The sequence below is a fragment of the Clupea harengus genome, chromosome 4, assembly GCF_900700415.2.
Source record: "Clupea harengus chromosome 4, Ch_v2.0.2, whole genome shotgun sequence".
Classification (NCBI taxonomy): domain Eukaryota; kingdom Metazoa; phylum Chordata; class Actinopteri; order Clupeiformes; family Clupeidae; genus Clupea; species Clupea harengus.
The window spans coordinates 5,911,389-5,926,612 of NC_045155.1; the positions used below are offsets into that span (position 1 = coordinate 5,911,389).

Here is a 15,224-nt window from a genome sequence, read left to right on the forward strand (position 1 = left end):
AGTCAGGAGAGCCAGGCCAGACCAGGGCCCAGGGTGATTCCCAGCTCAGCCCCACGTGCCTCCCGACCTAGCCCAGACTTCCTAACCCAGCCTTCCTTCCTTCCTTCCTGCCTGCCTGCCTGCCTGCCTGCCTTCCTGCCTGCCTGCCTGCCTGCCTGCCTGCCTGCCTGCCTGCCTGCAAGCCTGCCTGTGCTGGGTCTCGTGACCACAGCAGGGAACCCAGGCCACCCTGAGGACAGAGGGGAGGGCTTGGGTCATGAGACGAACACTGGGTGCAGTGTGTGTGTGTGTGAGTGTGTGAGTGAGTGAGTGAGTGTGTGTGTGTGTGTGAGTGACTGAGTGTGTGTGTGTGAGTGTGTGTGTACAGTATGATGGTGAGGGGTGCTGAGGAGTAGTACAGAGGAAAGATTGAGGTGCTGATTTTTTTCACACAGGGCAGAGCAGCAGCGTCTAAAACAGCTTTCACACCTGTGTGTGTGTGTGTGTGTGTGTGTGTGTGTGTGTGTGTGTGCATGATGATCGCACGATGATTGCATGACTCTTCATCACATCTACAAAACCAGCTGCAAATGAATCTTCAGTATGCAATGAAACTCTCACGAGAAATCTATACCTATGCCACATACCATTCATTGATCAGTCTTATCACATTACCTATCTGACAGTTTACTATGTGTCACACCTCATTTCTTTGTCTCAAAAGGTCGGGGAAAGTTCACCCCGCTGTGCCCGGGAATCGAACCCAAAACAACTATTTACAACCTTTTACACAACCTTACAAAGCAGGCCTCGCCGTCAGAGCGATTCGCCGTTCTCAAGCCCGAGCCTCGGTGGCCCCGGCATTTTCCCATCCTGCCATAATCTTCCGGAACAGGGTTCTCCCTCATATTAAAGAGTTAACACCTCAAGTACGCACACAAACAATCTCTGCAGAATGTCTCCTGAGCTACTGATTGAAAGTCCTAGTAAAGTCATAAACCACAGAACAGCCACGTGCACCATTCAGATCCTCCCATTCCTCCTGGCTCTTCTGTCTTGATGTCTGTGCTCCTTCCTGGGTAAATAATGTTGTTATTGTGCTTCTTATTATTGTGATGTGTGATCTCCGTGGTAATGGGTTAACTGCAACTATTTGTGAAGAATAGGGAAATTATAATAGGCTTTTAACATCAGCAATGACATATTTAACTTTAACATCACACCACAGAAGAACAACCACGTGCATGTGCAATGCGCACGTGTACCCACACACACTCAAACACACATTCACACACACACACGCACACACACGCACACACACACACACACACACACACACACACACACAGGGTGATATGGTACCGTCCCTTGCTGCTCCAGGTCACATGAGGCCCAGTCATGAGTTCCTCATGAGGCTCCCACTGAGCCCACGCCATGTTGCCTATTACAGTACCTACACACAGTGCATGTACACTCACACACACACACACACACACACACACACACACACACACACACACACACACACACACACACACACACACTCACACACACACACATACACACTCACACAAAAAACTGACATATACAAACCGACTCTTACTAAAACAAAAGCACATGCACACAAACACACACACACACAATGCTCACATATACACACCAACTCTTACTAAAACAAAAGCACACGCACACACACGCTATACAACTGATGTTTCCTTTTCCACTAGCTAGACCGCAGCCCACAACCATACTGCCTATTGTAGTAAAGATTCTCTATTTCCGCTTTGTCTCTCTCACACACACGCATTCCACATTAAGCAGTCACTAGGCACTACACACAGACACTGACGCATGCTCTTGCAAAATGAAAAAGCATTTAGGATCGTGGTCGACCTCTATCACCAGGGAAACAAAGCCTTTCCCGCCTCACCTACATCCGGAGGCCACTAACCTGTATTCAAGGCTACTTACAGTACATTAAGTTAAGTAACATATTTCATTAGAGTGTTACAAGTAATGTGATAATAAATATCTTTGCTTGTAATAAAAACAGTTGCCACTACATAACTCTACATCATCCAGAATCACCTCTGGAAACTGCATGGCATCAACGGCTTTGCTGGACACAGCAGAGAAAGGTGCCTTTCCTCCCTGTGATGCCATACATACCTTCTGCCCCACTCTCCCCATTTGCCCCCTGACTGTCAGATGCCCCTGTCCCCTGTGAGGGCATGTGCCAGTGTCATGGCATGGGCGTCACGGTGACGTTGTCCTGCTGCCGCTCCCTGCCAGACCCAGCACTACAGGGCTGAGAGCGGGAACTATAAACATGGGCTTGGCTCTTTACTCCCAAGTACTCGCTTTTATCTCAAGTTGCCTGATGGGACCTGCACAATGCAAAACAGATGACAAGAGCTACAATTAAGAAAAGAAAGAAGAAAAAAAAGGTTCCTGGAAGTTTCCTTGTAGGGTTGTGACAGGAAATGTTCACCGTCAGCAATGCCAACAAACACACACTAACCCACACACACACACACTAACCCACACACACACACACACACACACATTCACCTTCCGCTCCTGGCTTAGCCATGAGGCAGAAGAGAGAGAGAGGGGGAGGGAAAAAAAACGAGAGGCAGTGAGATAGTGATGAAAGAAGGGTTGAGACGGAAAAAGAGGGATAGAAAAGTGAGAGGGAAAATCCTGTTTGTTTTTCAGTGAGTGGGAATTGTACGCTCCATGAGTGAGAGTGAAAGAACCCCATCTGAGAACTGATGGAGGAGACAGTAGTAGTAAACAAGGAAGACATGCTGTCATGCCAACAGCACTAACCATTGTGCAAGGTGGCGATAAGCGCGTGCGATGAGCGTCACACCTCAGAGAGATGGCATGGGATGGCATGGGGGCAGCAGCGGGGGCCGGGCGGGCCGGGCGGGCCTGGCACAGATAAGCTACAGGATGGCACAGTGCCCTGGGCTGCCCATGCACAGAAGGAGAGGTGAGGGGTGCGTGTGTGTGTGTGTGTGTGTGTTTGCGTTTGTGTATGTGTGTGTGTGAGAGAGAGTTACTGTATAGGTGAGTTTCTATGCAGTACACAAGGTTTCTTCATCTGAGCCTCTGGATGTGAGTGTGTTTCATAATTATTTTCACATTTCAGTTTAGCATAGGTTATGACAACATATAATATCTATACAAATCTATACAAAGATTGTGAAACTTCATAACCCACCCTCTGTCAATCTATATGTTTATAATTGTATAATAATTGTCAGATTTTATTCGCACAAGCGACACACTGCAACACACACGTGGATATATGGAGGCGAGACAGGACACACACACACACACACACCTGAGGTCGCTGTGAATTTACGCTCTGCATTTTCCCATCCCGGACTGTTCTTCCTCCAGGACCCCAGGAGCAGTGGGTAGCTTTTAAGCGCCCGGGGACCAAGTGAAGTGAACCGTCCGTCTTGGTCAGGGACGGACAGGAGTGTTCTGTTCTTTTGCATGTTCTTTTTCTGTTGGGGTTCTTAGTGGAAGAAACCCCTTGTGAACATGGGGAGAACATGCAAACTCCACACAGAAAGGCCCGGGAGATAGCCCACCTGAGCACTGAAGGTCTGGGGAGGACCTTTCCCCCAGAGCCAACAGCGCCCCATGCGGGAATCAAACCTGACCTTCTTGCTGTGAGGCGGCAGTGCAAGCACCTGAGCCACCGTGCCACATAGCACTTGACTAAGAAGTACGAACAGTATTGTATTAGAAGTGGGAGTCAGTGTGTTTCAGAGTTGAACTCTCCAGTAATGTTAGGAATCCACTCTGATCACAGGAATATGGAAACAGTGTTGAGTAACCCGGCACACGCCCTTCTCCAGTAATGTTAGGAATCCACTCTAATCACAGGAATATGGAAACAGTGTTGAGTAACCCAGCACTCGCCCCCTACTCTCCCAGGTATCCCAGGTTACACACACAGTAGGTAAATACAGTATGGCACGCTCCCTGGATAAGGGTCACCACAAACATGCGTTACCACCGAGCTCCACAGGAGTGTGTGTGTGTGTGTGTGTTTGTGTGTGTGTGTGTGTGGGCTGGTTGCATGCCTTGATTGTCTGTGTTGCTCTAGGTGCTAGCGGTGGGGCAGTCATAATGAGATGTGTGGTAAGTGTGTATGTGTGTGTGTGTGTGTGTGTGTGTGTGTGTGTGAGAATCAATGGCTAACATAATGAGCATCTGTCCCGCCTTTAAGGGCCTATACACAGCCCACCACAATTGCATTGTAAACACCACAAAGTTCCAGAGAAGAGCTTAGGCAAATGACCCAGATCTCATTTTTGAACCACAATGCAAGCGCTTTAACTACTGTTCCGAAAGACTTGGCCAATACAGCTGCAATTGTTGTGCAGAAACCACTGTGACTTTGATGCTCATATGGAAGCGTGTTTCTCAGGGAAACTGTTAAAATATAAGCCATTGATGAATGCTAATTGTTGTGAGTTACGGCAATCTGGGACATGTCCATAAACTTTGTGTTAGATCGTTTGTAGATAGTTTGTAAATTGCTGGACTGAAATGTTGTATGTGTCATGTATATACCATGTTATGTTTGTATGTATTGTGTACTTTTACCACATTTTCCTGATACGTGTACAAATTCTGCCATGTTTCTGATTGCCTCCACTCCCCTTCTCCCAGAAACCCCTCCCCATTGTCATTCTATCTCTATCTAAAATGTTCCCAGAGTTCCTTTATCTAAGTGATCCGGAGAAACTCCCAGCTCTACTGGGAGAGAGGGAAGACTGCTGTAGACTGGCAGCAAGATATGTTGCAGCCTGCCATGAGCTACGAAGCTCTGTGAACCCCCTGTCCCACATGGCTAATACTTCATGTTTATTAATTAATAATGAACTTGTTATATGTTTATATCATATGTTATTTCCCTATCTTCTATAGTCCCTCTTGTTCGGCATGCCCTTTGCATTGTTACTGCTTAATGTTTATTTTATTTTATTATGTTTATTTTGATTGTATAGTTCGTGTCAATATGCTTTGGCAATGTTGTATTGTATGCAGTCATGTCAATGAAGCCATTTGAATTTGAGTTTGAGTTTGAGTTTGAGAGAAATATAATGCAATGCATGATGAGACTGTCATGACCATTGATAAAAAATCCGAACACAGGTATAAAGTCACTTGTACATTCAACATGTGAGTAAGTGAGTGAGTGTGTATGTGTGTATGAGAGACAGACAATGTGAGAAATTGTCTATTTTTGTGTGTCTGACAGAGAGAGATAGGGAGCTAAGTGGAGATGAGAAGAGAAAGGGTGACAACAGAGAAGAGAGAAAAGGATGAGAAAGAGAGAGAGTGGATGAAGAGAGAGAAGGCGTGTGAATAAACCAGCTCTCACTCATAAAATGTCCATAACGGTCTCTCACACAGACCAAATATAGACTGGGTGAAGTCCTCGCAGTAGGGAAGAAAAAGACCTATAGAGCAGAGGAGATGGACTGAGAGAACGTGTGAGTCTGAGTGAGAGAGAGAGAGAGAAAGAGAGAGCGAGAGAGAGAGAGAGAGAGAGAGAGAGAGAGAGAGAGAGAGTCTAAAAGTGGGCTCCCATCTGGTCCACCGTACGGTGGCTGGAGGAAAGAGAAAGATGGACAGAAAGAGACTGAAAGATAAAGAGAGAAAAAGACAGAGATGAAGTTCGAAGGAGAAGGAGAGAGATGGGGGAGAGAGGGAGCGAGAGAGATGTAGATGGAGAGAGAGAGAGAGAGAGAGAGAGAGAGAGAGAGAGAGAGAGAGAGAGAGAGATTCTCTACTCATCGTCACTGTTTACCCAGAGCACCCAGCTCATCCTGCTATTACACCGTCTGCTCCCTCTAATCCCTCCAAGCCTGTTAGAATCTTCCCTCTTTTTCACACACACACACACACACACACACACACACACTTTCTCTCTCTCTCTATCTTACTCTTTCACACGCACACACTCAGACGCACTCTACACAAATAAATGCAGCCCCCTCACATATAAACACACACACACACACACATAGAGAAATATGTACACACACATCTCTTATACATACTTACAGAAATCTCTCTCACAGACACATGATTTGTGAGTTGTGACACACCCTCAAACACACAAACCTCTCCCAGAAGTATCTCTCAGTTCTCAGTTCAATATCAGTTCAATGCACACACACACCTCTCTTTTTCAGGCCTACAATCTCTCTCACAAACACACACCTACCCATCTCTCTCTCTCTCTCTCTCTTCCTTTGACGGACACATTAACCTTCTCTTGCCCCTGCTCTTTCGCACACATTCTCTGACATACACTCACACAATCCTTTCACACACACAAACACACACACACACACACACACATGGACTCACAGTCAGACAGGCATACACAACTCTTTGCTCCTCCTGATGGACTTAAATGTCTGAAAGCTATGTAGTAATTAATTTGGACGGACTTCCTCAGCCCTTCCAAATGTTTATTCCCCCCCAGTGCTTTAGCAGTCGTCCGGCCTATTCTTCTGTCACTATGAACAGCCTGCTGTTGCTGTGACTTCCTCTTCCCCCACCGGCCCCCCTCTCCATCCCCCGCTGGCACTCCTTGGCTTCCCATTTCACACGGCAGCTATCTTTATTGTGTTTATCTTCTCTTCTCTCCTCCTTCCTTCTCTTCTAGTTGCTATTTCTCTCTTTCTCTCTCTCTCTCTCTCTCTCTCTCTCTCTCTCTCTCTCTCTCTTCGTCATCAGCATCAGCATCATCCCCTCCCTGCCTGAGCCCTGCCCATTCCACACGCCAGCTACCTTCAGTGTGTTTACCTTCTCTTCTCTCTCGGTCTCCCTCATCCTCCTGCCCCTGCAAGAGAGAACTGGTGGGTGGGTTTGGTCTACAGGGGTTACTCTGGTTCAGGGCAGGGAGAGGACCATAAACCCAGCCTTTTCCACACACACACACACGCGCGCGCGCACACACACACACACACACAAACACACACGCGCGCGCACACACACACACACACACGCACACGCGCGCGCGCACAAACAATCACACACAGGCACACAGGCACACACACACACACACACAGACACACACACACGCTTGTTCTTATCTCTGCCCTTCTCTGCAGTACTGCATCTTCTTTATTGGCTTTTATTTCCTGGCTTATTATTACCCAGCGTTTGTGCAGCCGACCATTTCCAAAGACACCATAAAAAACAGGGGAGATTTCATTACACTCCGTAGTCCTTGGCCCCTGCAACGCCCGTCCCCAGACCACAGGCTGGAGGGTCCGCGCGTCTAATCCGTCTTACTCCAAACAAGCTGAGGCTCGCCATACACCCACACCCACACACAAGCCCACAGTGCATACATGAAGGTGTGTGATCCCTTACGCAAGCTCTGTGATCATACGATCATTACTGCGGCATGTGCGTCCATCGGACACACACACACACACACACACATATAGAGTCCAGGTGAGCTGGCGAGTGCATGACTCATGGCGCCATGACAACAATGTCAACAAGCCAACAGATACAGCACCCATGACAACAAAATGCAGACACCGCTGGAATTGGTCAGGTTACACTTCTAATTAGCAGTTCAGCCTTGACTGCAGTATGTGACCATATGGCCTTTAAGGCCAACACATGTTGGCGTGGTTTGCGGTTATCCAGGAAGATAGGTCTGCCTTTGTGAGATATGGGAAATGAAAAAAGGCTAGAAGTAAAAAAGAGGAAAGACTGTGTACACTACTGTTATTGTTTCTGCGTGAGTGATTGCCTGTAAGTGTGTGCACGTGTACTCGTGTGTGTGTGTGTGTGTGTGTGTGTGTGTGTGTGTGTGTGTTTCTGTGGTGGCACAAAGAGAAGTGTGGATTAAGTCTGAAAGCGGAACAGCCAGGAGAGCACACAGATGTACAGGTGCAGGGCCTTTCGTGTCCTCTATGGTTCGGGCTTCAACACGGCGGCATTACTCCGACTCAATCTGAACGCTTTCACAGAACTCAAACACTTTTATAGGTGTGTCTCAAAGCATGTGTCTGCCTGTGTGTGTGTGTGTGTGTGCGTATCTGTATGTCAATTTGTATGTGTGTGTGTGTGTGTGTGTCTATGAGCGTGTGTATGCATCTGTGTGTGTGAGTGTGTGTGTTTGTGTGCGTGTGTGTGTGTGAAAGTGTGTGTGTGTGAAAGTATGTGTGTGTGTGTGTGTGTGTGTGTGTGCGTGTTGGTGGGTGAGAGAGAGCGGTTTCTTCCACCACCTTTTTTTCTTCACTCCTGTTGGCATTTTGCTGATTACAGGGTTCTCCAGCAGACTTTAACCCCGACATAAAATAGGTTGCTCCTTTATATAGGCAAGTCATAAAAAAAAACACAAATTCCAACGCCAAAAACCTTTCAAACAGAGGCTGAGAATAATTCATGAAGTGATTCATGATGGTGAAGTGAAAATAAAAATACAAAAAAGAAACTAAATAATTAACATTGCTTGCCTCTTAGCATTTTATTCTGACAGATTTCAAAATCGAGTGCATGCTATACTCAGATACTCAGAGGAAACCTACTATTCAGGCGCCGAAATATTTGAAACAACCAGTGAAATATTGAGGAAAGTAAGCTGACTTTTGTTTTCGTGGGGGGGTGGGGAGGGGGGTTCCTTGGGGTCAGAGAATGAGAGAAAAGCTAAGAGGATTTCCCCCCACCCCAGCCCATGCCACAGTGACTTACTGAGTTCACTGCATCACTTCAGAAGATGTTTAACCAAATTCCATCGTTAATACGGCATTCAATGTCACATGGCCCGGGACTCAATCCTCATTACTTTCAATCAAGCCGGAGTCATGCAACTGGACAGTTTAATGGAAAGATTGTGGTTGTTCAAAGCGTGACAACTGCCAGTCTTTTCTTTTGTAACATGAGATCCCTTGAAGGTTGATATCCCGATTCTGTTCCGATTCTGTCTGTCTCTGTTCTGTCATGGAATTGAACAGGCCAACACGATTGTGAGAAAAGAGTTTGGGTGTTCAAGGAAGGGCAACTGATATTTTGTTTATGTATCAGTTTAAAGGAATTATTTTAAATTCGCTTGGGATCCCTTTAAAGGGAAACTCATGGCTTCTATTTCAGAATGTTGTCAGTCTCTTCTAGGAAAGATCGCCTCCCAGTTGTACAAGCAACCCAAGACTAGCAACAGAAACCCATCACCACGGTTGTTGCTATGACAGAGGGGGTTGGAATGAAAGGCTGTGATTGGTCAGTGTTAAATTCAGTGGGTCCATTCAGAGATGCCAAGTACAAACCTGACCTTTTGGTATTACCACACCATGTGCAGAGCAGAGCAGTTCAACTGCAGTTTATTTTTAAAGCTTTAGGCTACACCTTAACTTTGTCATGTCATTTTAACATCCTCTTTCTATTGGAGTGGAATGAAAGGCTTTCAAATACACCTGCCACTGTAAGCAGAAGTGAGACGTGGTAACATAAATCTCACATATATCACTGGTGAACAGGGAAGAACATGCTACTAACCCCTCTTATTGGATGAGGATTCACTATGAACATTAGCACTTGTGAAAGGACTAGTTCATAGAAATATTCATGAAATGCATCTTTTATATAGCTCCACAGAATGTTATATGGTTGGCTATCCCAATGCTTGGAGGTTAAGGTTAGGAGGAATGCCTTTCATCATTTCGGCAATAAAAGTATAATAAGCGGTCAGGGTCCTGTCCGTCCTGTTGGGATTTATTTCCTTATACTGACCGGCGGACTATACATTATCCCTTACTTATTGGTCATTTACTGACCGGTGGACTATACATTATCCCTTACTTATTGGTCATTTACTGACGGCGGACTATACATTATCCTTTACTTATTGGTCATTTACTGACGGCGGACTATACATTATCCCTTACTTATTGGTCATTTACTGACGGCGGACTATACATTACCCTTTACTTATTGGTCATTTACTGACGGCGGACTATACATTACCCTTTACTTATTGGTCATTTATTTACTGATGGCGGACTATACAGTATCCCTTACTTATTGCTCATTTTAGTCTATTAGGGTGTGTGTTTCCCTTGCTTTATTTTCTTCCTTACATTATACTTCTTTAGACAGGTGTTGTTCTGCGGCAGCCCAGCCAACAGTCCTGTAACCATTTCTTTCATTCCATTACGAAGATTTCACCACACGATTTTAACAAAGAAAACAACAGATTTGAAAAAAAAAGAGAAAACAACTGGAGCACACCTACTCCAAGAACCTTTGCAGAGTCAGCTGTCAATCACTGGGTGACTTGCTGGGGCGGGGGGGGGGGGGGACGGGGAGGGACTTGGTCAGACTGGTGGTGCAGAGGGAGCTTCCGGATCATGCTTCCCCTACTCTGCCCAACCCCCTTAGGCAAATGAAGATGCAAATGCATCCAGGGGTAAAATCAGTACAAGGGTGACATTGTTGGTAAGGTGCCTGGTCAAATGGATTTGCCTGCCAGCCTAAATACGACTGTGTGTGTGTGGGGTGTGTGGGTGTGTGTGTGTGTGTGTGTGTGTGTGTGTGTGTGTGTGTGTGTGTGTGTGTGTGTGTGTGCAGTGCATGTGAGCCTGCCTGCATACTAGGGAGAAGGGTGCTTGCATTGTCACTGTCAACAACGAAAGAGCAACTTATGGAGAAATAAGGTGAGACATACTTATCTGATGTAATATATTGCTTATAATCCCCTACTCAGACTTTGATTATCACTTTGGGCCTGTGGTGACTGGCTAGTTTACACCCATGCACACCACAAGAGATTCACAACCTTTCAAAGAAACATACATACAACCCATAATTAACTACTCTCGTCAACCATAAGTCCTGGCCAGTTTGTGTCGGCAGGAAGCGCTCTCCTTCTCATTCTGCATTCTGTCAATAAAAAAACAATCACATCACTAGGAAAGGTGATAACCCACTGCTGTGTAAAAGACGGCAAGCCTGCACTTGAATCCCTTCAGATGGTGTGCAACATCAAAATGTACTCCTAATTATGGCAACCAGGTAACCCTCCTGGCATGAGGACGGGCCTCGCTTGGTTTGGCCTGGTTTGCAAACTGTGAGAATGCACCAGATCGATGCCTGCCGAGAGCTGCCCCTGGCTGACCTGAACGACGGTGTGAAGTCTACACTTTTTGAAGTCTACACTTGCCAGGGATGCACTGTGGTTCCAGCTCTGAAACAGCACACAGTACCCCCTAAATAGTGCCACGTTACTTCACACAGCGTTACTAGAACTGGATGAGCTGAAACTAGCACACTAGCGTAGCCTCAACTCTTCTCATGTCTGCTTTAGTAGAAATAGATATTCTTGTTCTATGTTCGTGGTAGAAATATCCTCAGGGGAGATGTGGAACTACTGGAAACGGCACATCCGCCTGTCTCTTTCTCTCTCTTACTCCCAGACGAGCACACCGTTCCTGGGACACAGGGAAGCACCTGGGTTCTCCCAGGCCCTGGCACCTATAAATAGGGGCACTTGCTCTAATGCGTTCCGGCAGGATCCTCCCAGGTTTTAATTAAATAAAACTACTGCAATCAAGCCCCAGCTGTGGCCTGCGTCCGCACACTGAGTCCGCAGGGTAGGGGGGAAGCTGAGCTGATGGCAGACAAAGAAGACGAGACAGAAACAGAGGGAAGGGGAGAGAGAGAGAGACAACATGACAGAGACAGAATGATACAGGAGGGAGAGAGCGCAGAGAGACAGAGGAAATGTGTGTGTGTTTGTGTGTGTGTCTATGTGTAATTTGTGAGGGAATGAGAGAGAACAGAGAGAGAGAGAGAGAGAGAGAGAGAGAGAGAGAGAGAGAGAGAGAGAGACTGGCTGAGTGAGTGAGTAAGAATGTGAGATAAAACAGCAGCAACGAGAGAGAGAAGAGGCAGAGAGAAAAAAGGAAAAAGAGTTTATTCATTTTTTGTATACTTCAGTAAAAGGTCTAACAGAGTTCAATGACTTGGCTGGTTAGTCCTAAGAGTATAGATGACAAAATGACACATTGGTCCACCAAAATAGCAGTGTCAGGCACCAGCACAGGCCTCACAGCTCGTGCTTAATAATTAATAAACTGACCAGACAGGTCCTTGTGTTATTTTTTTAAAGAAGAACCTTTCATTCAGGGTCTCCATTAAGGGACTGGACCAGGACATTGGGGGTGGGGGTAGCTGGTTGGATCACAGCCAAGAATGCAATCATTAATAATTGAAGGACAGGGTTGGGCAGAAAAATGTACTGCCGTTCAACTTGCAAAAAAAAAGGCATGTTTGAATTGTTACTTCCAACCTTGGAGCTCTTTTTTTCATCCTAGTATACCATACCATACTTAGTCTTGGTATATCTTAGTATACTAATATTTGATAATAGCTATAGTTTCCCTTAAACTCTAGACATGCCCTGTGTGTCATTTGCTTTTCCTCAAATGTTTTAAGTTATCTACAGCTAGGTGCTTCAATCTCCTCTCCCAAGACCCGCCCAAGGGGGTCTGGAAGAAACTAAGAAACAATAATAATGCTACAATCTCCGTATTGTACTACTGGACAGAAAACCCAAACCATATAAATGCTATGTTCCCTCTTGTGTGAATTGATATCAAGAATCACTGACTCTTAGATGCTAAATCAGCACTAAATTTGACTGAGAAAGGCAGCTACAGACATTATCAGTATCACTGAGCACCACGGCCAATCTGTCAGTGAAAATTACCTCAGGAAATTACACTCCCACCATTCTTTTTTCTGCCTCTCATTCCTTCCCTCTCTCTCAAGTACAAGCTCAAGACCGAGGTTCAGGGAAGGTAATACTGATTCATGTTGACATTAAGAGGCCAAGAAATTGAATCATAAAAATTCACCTCTACAGAACTATACTAACAGCATACAAAAACATATAACTGAACTTCTTGCTTGAGATAAACATCTATTTTTACTTAACAGGCCTATCTGCGTTATTAAGGCTATGATTGATTTTAATGATCACCATCTACTTTGCCCTTCAACTGTGTACTTTAAGTAAGTCTCAAGATAATAGGATAACCGGATGAAGTCAGCATGGTCACGCTCAATATGCTGTGGTTGAAGGACCAGTGATGGAGCACGACCAACGGTATGAATGGTCATGAGATTCCCTGCTCTGCGTGGGGTCATAGTGCATCGCTGGCTCATCGCCTGGACCTGCCCATTACCAGGAAGGAGCTCGTGCCCCAAGTATCCACACGCTCAACCATGGTAACCCTTTTATTAGAGTCAGAGTCCATCCTTTTGAATCGCTGACTTACATAATTCAGTATCATAAAGAGCGATGCCAATGGCTGCGAACATACGACGCGACTTCTTGACACACCTGATTAATCGACCCGTGATACAAAATTGGCTTCATAAGCGGATATGTATGCCCACACGAACCTCATGGACAATGCTAAGTCAGCAGCTCGTACAAACAGGTTTTAATCAAATATAAAATTTAAGAGATGTGAACACAAAAACATAAATAGAAGCGATGTTTTTATTCACGTTGCTCTGCTATCCGCTCAAGATGCCCCTCCAACGATGGAGGGAATACGAAGGCTCGAAAGGGGGGGCCAGATTCAATTATCTTTACCAAGGGGAGGCCAAACAATCAATCGCTTTGGAGTTTAAATAAGCATCATTTATTACCGGCATAGTTATTAACATCAAGTGTTTAAGAGAACTGCAATAGCCCACCGAGCACAATATTGTAGCAGACGTTGTGTTGGTTGAGTAGATAGGAGGCTAGATTTAACTGTCTAACATGACACATGTAAAATTGGTTACATGCTGACAGAAAATATAGCTTACACACACTGAGCTACTACCGAGCTGTAAGTATAAACCCAAATCTGACTTACCTACACCGGGTGCCGAGTAGATGAAGTACAATGCGGAGGTGGAGAGGGAGAACAGGAATAATAGCCCTAAGAATGACCTTCTCCGAAATCTCAAATGTGTCGGCATTATACAGCTAGGTAACAAGACGCGAGTCCGTTTTCAGCAAGAGAAAGGGGCTATGGTATGCGGCTATGCTTTCGTTTGGAATGTTCTACACATAGATTTAATTATGAAGTTTAAATTAGATGAGTGTATATGTGAAGCAGGCTGCGACAGGGACGGGTAGCAAAGTGGGAAGTCCGTTCGACAGCGAGAAGGCAGGAAAAGCGAAAAGGATTCCAAAATATCAGCTGGTTCGCAGTGTCTCTCTGATGTTCCAGCGGTGTGTCAAGTCTTAATGTGCGAGACCCAAGTGTCCAATTAGAACAGTTAACTGCGTTTAGGCAGTTAAGACTGTCGGTGTCCGTCTCAGTGAAATGTCATCGTCGCGGTGTCGGAGATGGAGACACACACACCCGCCCCTGCGTGGTAATGAATGGGCTGGACAGTCGCCGCACTCCGCAAATATGAACCATACCTTCGTCATAGGGACCGTCGAGAAAGGTATCTTCGCAATGTCGTCGCCTAGGGACCGTGTCTAAATCACTCACTTGGGCGAGGGGGGTTCCACATTCACGCTTGTTTTGTAGTCTTCCGACCTAGAATAGTCAGTCCCCACCCACTCTCACCACCCCACTACTTTCCTTTTTTGTATTTTATGACCAAATCATGTTCTTCTCTGAATCTGTACCCCTCCGATCAGCTAGTCATGTCTTGTTTTGTTAATGATTAATCATTAACAGCCGAAGAAATCTTAACAAGACTTAGAAAAAAAAAAAAATAGAATGTTTTAGCAGTTCAGGGAAGCCCATGGCAGGAAATAAATGCCCCAATGAAGAATCCTATTTAAAGGGCCTTTTGTTGAAAAAATAAAATAAAAATAGCACACCATACAAACAAAAAGCTTTTGTGTCTCTTAGTTTTTGTGTTCTTTTAGCCCATGATAGGCCTGTGTATGCACTCAGCTATCTGTTTAAACACATGCATTTCTAGGACCACAAAAATTGAAATCGTATTTTAATAATAAGCCTTCATATCTGTGTTATAAACCAGCTGTTCAGGGTAGTTCTATATAGATAGGGTAGTATTACTATGTGTCTGTAAATATTCTTCTATTGGCTTCTCTCTATGAAGTGCTAGTCACAATCTTGAATTGAAAGATGCAGTTAATAAGTTGCGCATTATAACCTGATTATAAAATTTCACATCGATCTGCACATTAGAGCTCACATAAT

The 15,224-nt window shown here is 45.3% G+C and overlaps 1 protein-coding gene across 1 annotated transcript in view; it reads right to left on the reverse strand.

The window, feature by feature from the left end:
• b4galt5 (UDP-Gal:betaGlcNAc beta 1,4- galactosyltransferase, polypeptide 5) overlaps window positions 1–14,911 on the reverse strand; it is a 41,722-nt gene extending 26,811 nt beyond the window's left edge. Inside the window, exon 1 of the mRNA XM_012832140.3 lies at window positions 13,911–14,911. Coding sequence (XP_012687594.1) covers window positions 13,911–14,016 — 106 coding nt within the window. The 5' untranslated portion in view covers window positions 14,017–14,911. The remainder of the gene's footprint in view (window positions 1–13,910) is intronic.
• Between the last annotated feature and the right edge of the window lie 313 nt (window positions 14,912–15,224).